Source organism: Diabrotica undecimpunctata, chromosome 8 (assembly GCF_040954645.1).
Source record: "Diabrotica undecimpunctata isolate CICGRU chromosome 8, icDiaUnde3, whole genome shotgun sequence".
Lineage (NCBI taxonomy): Eukaryota > Metazoa > Arthropoda > Insecta > Coleoptera > Chrysomelidae > Diabrotica > Diabrotica undecimpunctata.
Genome location: NC_092810.1, coordinates 36736701 through 36749507, shown reverse-complemented (window position 1 = coordinate 36749507; position 12807 = coordinate 36736701). Strand labels below are relative to the sequence as shown.

The 12807-nt window shown below is 33.2% G+C and overlaps 1 protein-coding gene across 1 annotated transcript in view; it reads right to left on the bottom strand.

Moving 5' to 3' along the window:
- Window positions 1-2231: 2231 nt before the first annotated feature.
- The window catches only part of LOC140447437 (N(G),N(G)-dimethylarginine dimethylaminohydrolase 1), a 39102-nt gene continuing 28526 nt past the window's right edge, over window positions 2232-12807 (bottom strand). Inside the window, exons 3-5 of the mRNA XM_072540084.1 lie at window positions 12486-12583; window positions 9462-9686; window positions 2232-8835 (exon numbers count right to left, since the gene is read on the bottom strand). Of these exons, the coding sequence (XP_072396185.1) occupies window positions 8710-8835; window positions 9462-9686; window positions 12486-12583 (449 nt within the window). The 3' untranslated portion in view covers window positions 2232-8709. The remainder of the gene's footprint in view (window positions 8836-9461; window positions 9687-12485; window positions 12584-12807) is intronic.

The window sequence follows — 12807 nt, the reverse complement described above, 5'->3', positions numbered from 1 at the left end:
AGCGAAAATACGTCATTTCGTGTATCGTAGGGAACTTCACCACAATCGAAATGGTTTTTTAAGTCTTCATTTTATTCGGTGATGTCATTTCAAATTCAAAATTTGGTGTCATCATTTTCTGTGTACAGTTTCTCTTTTTTTCTGTATTTATTTGTATTTTCTGTATTTTCAGCTATGGGTTGTATTTAATTATCACATTAGCTGTATCAGCGTTCAAATCAAAACGATTGCATCTTCTTTCATTGATAAAAACAATATTCTCTCTTTATATCACCGTTCCAAAATTCCATTTAGCTCTAGCCTTTCTTCGGGTTTTACTATTTATCATTTTAAAATAACTGGTGTCCATATTTCCTTCGTATTAAAATAATTGCCTCTCTTTTCCTGTTTGTGAGAACATTAGTTTTTTCCTAAATTCTGAAGAATTTTTCTCCTAAAACGTATTTCTTACGATTGTTCATAGTAAACCCCCATCGATATACATCATTTCCTCAAAGTCCATTTCACGTCATTACGATTAGCAGCTTGCTACGATTTTTTATCGTCCTTTGTATCTGCTTACGATTTTGTATCTTCCTCAACAAGATACAGGTATTTTTTATCTGCTTCGCTTGTAATAATCATTGTTTTTTATTTAAAATCTAATTCTAACAAACAAATTTCTCGGTTGCGTTTCATCAGCGCGTCCTGGAATTAACTGGCAACGTATTTCATCCAATCGCCTAACAATTGAGTCCACCGGCCAGTTCAGATTTACAGAGATATACATGCTTGGTCGTTCAAGAGCAGGTCCGTACTTCAAAATTTTAATGCGTTTAGTTTTTTACTTTTCTCTTCTTCAAAAGAAATTTTAAAATTATATTTGAATAATTTTCTGTATTTAGATGACTGACGTATCTTATATCAATAGAATCTTTTACTTAACCAATAAATGTGACAACCGGTGGTATATCGTACACAACACATACAAGTATATTACATAACATCCATTAAATAAATCGAGAGCATCGGTTGGAACATTTCTTTATAAATTTTGTAACATTAAACATTTTAAGATCCAATTACATTGTCATACATATTTAGAGAGCATTTGCTACTCAAAAAATTCTTGGGTAATACAGAGATTTTTAATTATTCATTATTAGAAGATTATTCATTTAGAAAAAATTTTATTACTATAAGAAAAATATTATATATATTTTATTATAAAAAAAACTATCCCAAGGCATAGTTTTTAATTCTCCTCTTATGTGCCATCTCTATTAGGATTGGTCACCATTTAATCCAGTCGTCTGATCAAAAAATATCGAATGTTTACCATCGAGATTATTCAAATTTTATTTAAAATGGATTTGGCGCTCGTAACTGACATTCAAAATCGCCGGCCGCTTTAAGCGTTGTTTCTGAGAGAACGGTTCATTCTAGACAAAAATAATAAGTGCTAGTAAACATTTTTGTTCAAAATTATCTCGGCTACATTTCTTATTTATTTGAAGCAACCCCTACCCCCTACCATCTACGAGGACGGTTTTAGGGGAAGTCCAGCGGTAGGAGTGATAAACTTTTGTGCATCTTTTGGAGCCCCAAAATTGGCATTCACATTTTCAGCAAAATTCAGCTTGGTATGATTTTTAGAAGTTCAGTGGCATTTTCGTCTCTAACGTCTGGGGTAATTAGAGCAAATTCGTTTCTATTTGGGCTAATGTAAAAGGTTGTTTCTGTTGGTGATTAGTATCAAATTTCTTACTTTAACTAAAGTATCATTTTTATGTTAGTGGCCTAGTTGGTTTACTTTGAATATCTCGGAAATTGCTCAATAACAAAATTGGAGGATACGCTCCACTATTTAAGTGCTTCCATTCGACACATTTGCCGACCTTGAGTGACGACTATATTTATTTTAGTATAAGTACAGCATACAATTCCTTAACCACGATTTCATTTTTTTCTAAGACTTTTTCTCTTAATAGGCCCGTAAGGGCGTATATTGGCGACTAACATGCCTATTTTCACTTTATTTGCTGCTGCTCTCAATACACCAGTGGTAGATAGGGAAAACCACTGTCTGTAGGGCCAACAAATTCTTCGTCTGTGGAATATATATATATATATATATATATATATATATATATATATATATATATATATATATATATATATATTATATATATATATATATATATATATATATTATATATATATATATATATATATATATATATATATCCATGACACACCTTCATAAGAAACTTAATAACGACACCCCCCAATTTAAAAAAATTTCCAAGTGGATTAAAAATATCAGGACATTCTCAAGTTGTTATCCTTGGGTCCTAAATTTGGCTTACAGCCATCTTTCAGAGATTACTCTGTTAGTAGAATCTTAGCAGATGTTGAAAATATTTTGTCACATGCTGACAATACTGACCTTCTATCTCTTAGGTCCCTTTCCAACAATATTCTGTTGAATTTCTCTAATCGCCCTAGACAACCCATATCGGTATCGTTTTTAAAAACCCACCCTAATCTTCTCGTTCTTACTAGTGATAAAGGGAATGCCACTGTTCTCATGGACAGAGATCAATATCTCAGTCCGAGTCAATCGTTGTTAGATGATGATAGGTACTATCAACCTCTCTCTACCAATCCTTGCTCTAAATTCACTAATAAAATAAATAAATTCATTACTCATTTAAAAAATTTAAAGATCATAGATCAACCACTTGCAAAATTTTTACATAATTATGATGGATATGCTCCCAGATTTTATTGTCTACCGAAAATACATAAGCCCACATTGAGCATGAGGCCGGATTGTTTCCTCCATTAATTCACCTTATATTAATATTTCAAAATTTTTAACTGATATACTATCAAAATCTTATAATTATAATAACAACTTTAATATTGTTGATTCTTTTCACTTTAGTGAATTTATTAATAACTTTGAACTTCCACAAGGTTACATTTTAGTGAGTTTTTATGTGGTATCTCTTTTCACTAATTTACCTTTTTCTAGTGTCACGACCTCCTTAAGAAATCATTGGAATTCTATCCAACCTAACTGTCCTGTATCCTGGGATGTATTTGCAGAGCTGTTGCAATTAGTATTTGACACTAATTTTTTGGTCTTTGATGACAAATATTATCTTCAAATTTTTGGGACACCTATGGGTTCCTCAATCTCTCCCATCCTAGTTAATTTTGTATTGGATGATTTAGTATCTGACCGTTTGGGTCTTTTAGATTTCCAAATTCCTTTTATTAGCGGTATGTTGATGACCTATTATTAGCCTTACCCCCAGACAAGATACAGGCCACCTTGTCTTTGTTCAACGAGTTTGATCCTCACTTACAGTTCACTGCTGAACTTGAGGACCCCACCACAAATAGTATTCCCTTCTTAGACATGCGTGTCATTATAATGGGAGACAACACCTTAACCACAAGGTGGTATAGGAAACCAATGGCCTCTAATAGGTTTCTCAACCACCATTCTTGTCACCCCTACAAATATAAATTAAACCTAATTAAAGCTTTAAGCTGTAGGCTAAATAGACTGACACATCCGGTTAATTGAAGGGAATCCCTCCAATTACTTAGAAATATTCTAATTGAGAATTCATATCCATCTTCCCTCATTAATAAATACCTTTATGCACAGAGTTATGGTTCCTGTTTAAATGACATGCCCAATGGTGACCAACTCAGAATAATATCAAATAATTCAATTAATGAACATCAGAACATTAGGCATCAGGAGAGAGAATTCTCCAACCATAATGTAGCTTCGCCTATTTTAAAAATTTTAAACTATTTGTCCTTGTGTAGTCTAGCGTAATGTACAATTGTATGTTTATGACATTCTATGATTGTTGAATAGGCCAAAATTGACGAAATGCCCCTGAAGATGCTCTAGGAAGCGAAAGTACTTGGGCAAGATTTAATTAATAAACTGTGCTCGATATCTGCCTTTCATTTTATCAAAAAGTTATAATGTTGCTAACACAAGGTTGATTATTTTAGTTTTTGGCCTAAATTACATTTTTCTTGTTCACTTGTTAGGGAAGGACCTTCCCTCAACCATATAGTCGACCATAGTGATTAATATACAACAGTCGGTGCAAACTAGCAATTGCACTAACTGCATTCTACAACCATCCAGTTAACTACATATGTCATAAGTATTATTTACATATTTTTGTAAAGCTATGGGTAGCATTTTCTTGATTTAATATTCAAATTTAATTTATTTTGTAAAGTATAATAAATACGATTAGTTAATATCTTTTATATGATCGGCTCCCTAAGAAAGTTATGAGTTTAATTGTTAGACATTAGCTCCCAACTTTTAGACGGTAGATACAGCATTACAAGCCTTTGGCTTCCACGTCTTTTTGCGCGATATGATTGCATCTTGGGACTCTATCCCTAAAGACTACAACAACTTATCTTTCTCATCGGTGTAGGAATAACGAAATATTTGAGCCCTCTCGTATATTTACGTTTAGTGTGGTTCATGGTAACCTAAAATATCTTTAATATTATTTTTTTGAACTTTTTGAAGATTCTTACCGTCTTCTTAAGGAACAAGTTATAATATGCTGTATTACCCAAGTAACATTTTTAACGTTATTAGTAACCTCCCCCTCAAGCAACAATATTAATTTAATAGAATTCTAAATGGAATGACAATTTTTATAATACTTACGATTATATCGCACGTTTGACTGTTAAACATTGGTGATGTCAAATTAGTGGTCCATTAATTTGTATATAATACAATACATCAGTATTTTTCTTTACTTTTAGTTAAATCTTCTACATTGATTAAAAAAGTGACAAACAAAACTATGCTATATTACGCAATAGCTTTTGGTACTGACACCGATCCTTTCATGACACTTTGATAAGAATGTCACTCGTCAACGTATTCAATGACAGATGTCAAAAATGGACGAGTAAATCGATTGAACATTTCGGGAACGGTTAAGAATATTTAAAAATCGATCTCCAAGTTTGTTAATAAAGAAAGAATAACACTGTATATCGTACAATATAAACAGGCGTCAATAAATTCGTAAAATTTGTCACCAACTTTAACAGACGAACATATAACTATACAATTAATTTATTACACGACTTTGGTAAAAACAAATACAGTCAATAATATTAAAAGAATATATGTTTTAGCTGACAGAAATTTCACAGCAATTTTGAACACACAGATGGAAAAAATCATAATGCTTTTTCGACCAGCATACTTTTAGACTGATTTAATTTATAATAAATACTACGAGACATAAATTTCGTTTCTTAAATATACTGAACAAACAGCTTCTAGCGATTATTGCGTTTTAACATGTTGCAGGGTTATATAATAAGGTTATTATGACAGCTGTAGAAATTATTTTTAGGTTAGGTTAGGTTAAGTTAGGTAAGGTTATGTTAGGTTAATAAGGTTAATAAGTATATATTAATGTAGATATTTTAATATCTGTAAAAAGTATGGCTGCTATACGCACTGTGAATAGTTTTAAACATATAACTTCGAGTTCGATTGATAACGAATACAAAGTTAAATTTTAAGTGATTTAATTTAAATGAATTTCCAGCCATACTGGATCACGTGATTGGGAATATTGCTGAAGAAAATATTATTAAGTTAAGTTGGCTTAGATAACTTTTAGGTTGAGTTAGGTTATTTTTCTTCAACGTTCCAATGAATCAGTCTGAAAGGGGCGAGTCGTGAAAGCAATTCGTACATTTACACTGTAAAAACTAACTTCTGTGGGTTTCCAAGTCATCAATGTATAAAACAACCACAACAATAATACGATTCGCAAATAGATATAAAATAACACCACTTTCGGCTATTTTTATGCGAAATATAACAAATTACTAATAAATACTCGTATCGTAACAAAGTTTTATCAAAAATATATAATTCGAGTAAACAAAAAATCTCATCGAAAACAATACAACAATAAACAACTCCTATAAACATCTATGTGAGTTTAAAATATTTTCAGACTTCAATTTTCATATCAAATATGTATAGGACTAACACTTAATCAAGTCTAAGTGTCCACTTAGACAAGCTTTTGTGGTGGATACCAAATGGAGACACAAAGAAGTCGAGAGGTGTACTCAAGTGCTACAATAAGTAGCTATATCCGCAGGCGTCATTTTTAATTTATTCCCTTGCTTTGTTGTCGTTCGAAATAATAAGATAACGGAGTAAAGCCTATTCGTTAGCTTGGGAGTATGTATGTATATACAAAAGTATTAATAGTGTATATAAAAAGTAGCTGACGTTCTTATTGGTAATTTTTGCGAAAAAATAGATTTAGAATCGAATATTTTTCTGAATTTAAAATATTCATTGATGTGGAAAGAAGTTCTCAATTTACAAATACATATATGTTCATAGACAAAAGCCAGAAATTTTATTGGAAAATTTTGAATAACATTTGGTCATTTATTGTTTCCATAATTCTAAGGAATAATATTTTACTTTTTTACTACTTTCTTTACAATTAATTAGTTCATTACAATTATCTACTTAGTATTTAAATGTATTTATATTGTTTTCTAATTATTAAAATTAATATACCATTATTAAATATATGTTTCCATTGACAGTGTGCATATTTTCTAAAAAAAATGCATATTTAATGCACAGTAATTTAGTACATATTTACGCTCATATCTTTCACTTTTTTGCATATTTGCCTAAGTCTATTCATTACCATCGAGACCAAAGTCTCTTGATTTCAATATATGGTTCCTTCGACTGTAGTTCCTTGAAGATATCTTTCAATAACCAACTGTGGGCTGCCGCAGTTCAGCGGCAAGATACTGGCTTCGGAGGGCACGTAAAGGCGGCAGATTTTCTTCTGTTCTCATACTTTTATGCCATTTTAAGTGGCGAATTGGAGTTTGTTTTAACCCCTTCTTCAATTGTTTTTATTAATAAATGAATATGTTACATTCAAGAATTTTGTCTGGTCCTTCAACAGATCTGATGGGATCAGATCTGGTCACCAATTTAGTGTTTTGCTATACACCATCCATCATGATCATCAGTGGCATTAGAGCTCGTTATGAGCCAAAGCCTTCTTCAGAACAATCTTCCATTCGCCCCTGTCTCTGGCAACTCTTCTCCATGCTTTTACTCCAATGGATTTTAGATAATCCTCTATGTTATCTTGATACCTAAGTTTTGGTCTTCCTCTGGCTCGTCTTCCCACTGGTCCTCTTCGGTCGAAAATTTTTCTGATCGTTGCATCTTCATCTCGCCTAATTACATGTCCTATTCATCGAAGGCGTGCTAATTTAATACATTTTACAACGTCAGGTTCCCCAAAACTTCTACATAACTCAAAGTTGTAGCGCCTACGCCACAAACCCTGTTCTTGGATTCCTCCATATATTTTCCTTAGAATTTCTCGAAATGTTTAAGCAATTCTTGGTCGTTCTGTGTAAGTGGCCACGTTTCAGACCCGTATGTTAACACTGTCCTTATTAGTATTTTATATATGGTAACTTTAATTTTTCTGGGTAGTTTTGGGGCCATATGTTTCCTCAAGCCATAATAGCACTTATTGGCAAGCACAATTCTTCTTTTAATTTCTTCGCTGACATTGTTGTCTTTGGGCAGCAGCGAGCCCAGGTAGACGAAGGTGTCCACACCTTCCAGTTCCAGATCATCAATTAATAGTCTAGGTATCTGGTTGCCTGATCTAGTACAATACATATACTTGGTTTTCTGAGCGTTTATTTTTAAACCCATTCTAAGTGCAGACGCCCTTAGTGATCGAAATGCTTCGATCAAAGATTCTGTGGACCTAGCAATAATGTCTATGTCATCTGCATATCCGACCACTTGTACAGATTTATTAAAGATGGTGCCATTCGTATTAATATGGCACTCTCGAATTAATTTTTCTAGTGCAAGGTTAAATAAGAGACACGACAGGCCGTCTCCCTGTCTCAGTCCCTTTTTTACAATGGAAGGGTCTGGAAAAGTCGTTTTGGATTCTGACTACACTCTCTACGCCTGTGAGTGTAAGTTCCGTTAGTTGAACAAGATCTATACACCATACACCAGGAAGATATTTTGGGGGAGAATTTTGGGATCCATAGAATGTCAGGGAGCTTTTTCTGAAGCTCAACGTGATTGATGGGGTTCAGGGTTCTAAGGTATGCAATTTAAGTGGCAATGACCACTTTTGGAGCTTTTGAGTGGCAAGGATTTTGTAGACCAAGACATATATTCCAGATAGTTAATATATTCGTAAAACGCATCATTATAGATGTGATAGTGTATTATTACACAGGTTACCTTTATAACCTTGGTTTTTTTTTATCAATCTCATTTCAAATTATTCTTTTACCGATAATTCCTCCCAAAATAGATAAATGGGAATTAATTTATGTTTGTTATAGTACATATACCACGACACTAAAGTATCTCCATACGGTACCAACACAAAAATACTTACTTGCACCATCGTCAATCAATTAAAATACCACAATATGTACTTCAAAACCCATAAATATATTGCTTAAGAATACAAACAGATCTAGATCTTCAAATCGAATATCTATACTAGATCTTACAATAAAAAAAAATCGATAAAAACTTATTCAACCCACAGAAACGCGCGATATTTTTTACATTGTAAACACACATTCTTAACTAATTTAAAGGTTTCTTAAATGACGAGTCCGTCGAACCAGTATACAGCTTGATGTCAATCCACACGACCGCAGAGCGAGTTGTGACATGTTAAGACATCGTCTAGGGTAGTCTATTTTTTCACCGAAAACCTAGAAGTGTCACATAGACAATATTAGTCATTAAAATAAAAAAGCAGTTATCAAGAGAGTACATTTATCTAAGTCATTTATCACATTATTGCATACACTTCCAGACCTGTACGACTTCCAGATAAGACAGTGGATGGATATTGCTTATAATTTCGTCGTGAATAAGGCAAACACTGGCGATACGTCATTTCACTAGAATTGTCTACATGCTTTAAAATCCCAATTAACCCAAACTTTATTGCCTTTTAAAAGTAAATATGGACATAGCATAGTTTTTGAAGCATGTAGAATGGATAATTGATTATAACAGAATTTCAGCAAAAATTGACACAGGAGGTTTCCATTTTTCGCCATTAATAGCTTCTTTTTTCGAGATAAGATTCCTTTGGCATCACAAAATCGACTCACAAAAACATGGCAGAAGAAATTCTTCCTTCTCTTGGTAGAAGAATGTCATTTTTGTAACTCAAAACAAAAAAACTAAAATCTAGGTCTGAGTTTCAAAGAATGTAAGATTCTTTAGACGAAACAGTATATAATGAAGTAAGTACTCTTTTGATGGCAGCAAAAAATGGTTATAAAACGAATAAAACTACTATTAACAATAGGAAAAATCCGCAATTTACCTTCACCGATTGAGGTATTTCTTCAACACTCCTATGCACCAATGTATTGTTTAAATATAAAACATTTGCTGCATCATCTTCGGGCAAAGTAATAATACTGTAACTGAATGTAGCTTCCCTTTCCATCCTCTTCAAAACCTCTTGCGCTTCCTTACTTGAACCTACACACAGCAGATCGGGTCCACCCATTGTGATAAACGATTTCAAGTGTTTGGCATCCGGAACCTGAAACAATTTACGGGTCCACTATAGCTCCACTATAAAGCAAAAAATATGATTTTCATAGATCATATTTTATATCAAGCAAAATATAAATTACAGTACAATACACCCTTGATACTCCGACGTTTTGCAATCCGACACGCTCGATAGTCTGACGCACCTCCCGTCAAAGTCGCCGCCATGTCTGCTTGTACTGAAACCTGTGGCGACATTAATCTCATTCTTACCGGATGCTTCATTTCGTGTGTTTTCCGTGAGCAATTCGGTTCGATAGGGTTTTAGATAAAGTAATACGTAGTGGCAAACTTTTATTTAATTAGTTTAGAAAGTTCAGTTCAATGGCGGGCACAAGTTCAAAACGAAAGCACAAAACGCTGACTCTAAAAGATAAATGGGATATTACTAAGAGATGCGAGTGTGGTGAAACTCCGACTACGATATCTAGATTCTACGATATTGGACGAGCTAGAGTACGATATTATGAAAAACAAAGATAAAATCGAAAAATTTATGAAATCTGTACAGAATGATTCTAAGGACAGAAAAACTCTTAAAATGAGTAAATTTCTTGATGTTGAAGCAGCTCTGCACATCTGGTTTAAGCAACAACGAAGCAGACAAGCTATTTCAGGTGATGTTTTAAAAATAAAGCTCAGTTTTTTATCAGAAATTAACAAAGAAAACTGATTTTCGTGATAGTCAAGGTTGTGTCAAGTCAAGTGGAGAGAAGTTGAGTGCAGATGAGTCTGAGATATCTTAATTTATTCATATTGGAGCAAAACGATCACCGAATTCTACCTAATTCGTGAACAACTTTATAACGCTGATGAAACCGGTCTAAACTGGCGGCAACTTCCAGTAAATACATTTGTCACTTCAGGCGAAAAAAAGATTTTGTTAGAAAACTTCAAAAAGAACGTCTCACTCTCATGTTATGAGCGAATGCATCAGGATCCCACAAATTGAAATTGCTAATCGTGGGTAAGTCCTCGTGCCTTCAAAAATGTTAAAATTGAGAAGCTACCAATATGTACCTGTGACAAAGCCGTGACTAGGTGACAAAAGAAGTTTTTCTGGATTGGTACAAGAAAAAATTTATCCCACAGATTAATGAGCTAAGAAAAAAGAAACTGCCAGTGAAAGCCTTCCTCTTGTTAGACAATGCTCCAGGACATCCTGATAAGGACGAATTAAAAATCGAAACTACCGATGGATACATCCAGGCAATGTACTTACCGAAAAATACTGCATTGATTCAGCTCATGGATTAAAACGTTATTAAAACTCTCAAGGCACTCTACAAGAAACAACTCATTGTGGATATTGTAAGTCAACTTATGGTGATATCACTTCAATTTTGAAAAACTTTAATATCAAAGACGCGATTATCAATGCTACGTTTTCCTGGCAACAAGTCAAGCCTACTACACTGATTTAATCTTGGAAGAATATTTGGCCCTACAACCCACTCCTTCCAATAGAAGTTAACAAAGAATCCAATGACTAACCTGTGCAAGTTGTACAATAGTAGATTTTAGATGACAATCTCAATGCTGACTTAAGAGGTGGAGAAATAATTACAGAAATGACAGAATCTGATGAACACGTAACTAGGGATGGGGAAAGACCTACCGGTTTTAAGAAAACCGGTTTTTTTACTTCGCAATATCGCAATAACCGGTTTTATCGGTTGTTTTTTTGTTCCGGTTATAACCGGTTTTTTATTTTTAAAGTAAAAACCGGTTATTAGGTTTTTACGGCGATTAGAATTAGGTTAGGTATTATTTTGGATCCCAATCATAATTATTATTCTCAAGTAATTATTCCAAACAAAACCATAATTCAAATTTTATTTTATAAATACAGAAGCAAACTGAAAGTGCTAACTTGTAACCTATTTAATAAAAAAACCGAAAACCGATTTTTGGAAAAACCGGTTTTTTTGGCCGGTTATAACCGCCATGTTAAACCGTAAGCAAAAAAAACGGTATAACCGAAAACCGGTGTTTTTTCAAAAACCGCCATCTCTACACGTGACCCAGGATAAAAAATTATTCACCGTCAACTGTGATAATGCAATAAAAAACCGGTTTTTTTGGCCGGTTATAACCGCCATGTTAAACCGTAAGCAAAAAAACGGTATAACCGAAAACCGGTGTTTTGTCAAAAATCATTCACCGTCAACTGTCATAATGCAATATTGGCTACGAACTTTTGGCTCTTTTAAAAAACATGTTTTATTTAGTCGAAATACGGACACTTTTGGAAATCCGACATCTCTTTGGTCCCATACCTGTCGGATTATCAAGGGACAACTGTATTAAAAAAAGTGGTACAGTAGGCTGTATTGTAGACTAGAATATAGTAGTACATATAATTTGTAAAAATTATTCAATACAAGTAGCGCTTGTTCTCACTATAACAAAAAAAATTGTACGCCACTGGAAGACCCAGAATGGTCATCACTATTTTCTGGAATTTAGTGTCTACATTTTTGATACTTAACTATGGAGAAAAATTAATACAACACTAGTATAAACGTTTCAAAATATGGTTTTTATTATTTATTTCGTGATATAAAAGGAATTTTGGAACTGTTTCGTTTGAGAATTACGCAACGTACCCAATAGCGTCCAACTCTAATCAATTTTAGATTGTATTCCTTATGTGGCACACTATCATTAAAAACCAATTTTCACATCATTAAAACTATGTAATGAACACACTAAAAACTCATTTATAACGATAAGAACTAAAATGGTGTTAAAGTATGTAAAAATATATTTTTTATAATAATGTTACCTTTATAGGTGTGCACGGATACTCTGGAAAGGCGGCTGCTACAGCTCTGGCTCCTGCTTCGTTCGTGGATTGGGATATGCCGACAAAAAACTCTCGACCTAAACAAATTTTAGTTGTCATTAGTCTTTTAAGACAATTTGTTATTAGTAAGGTGTTAAAGTCTTAACATATCACCAATACTCCCTCATTATTTTGTTACAATTATTAATAAAATACGAAAATAGATTCTATTTACGATTTACGAAAAAATATTACGATTAGCGCGCTTCCTAACGGGTCATTTACATAACAACATGTATCCCTGATATGTGCCTTTTTCAAA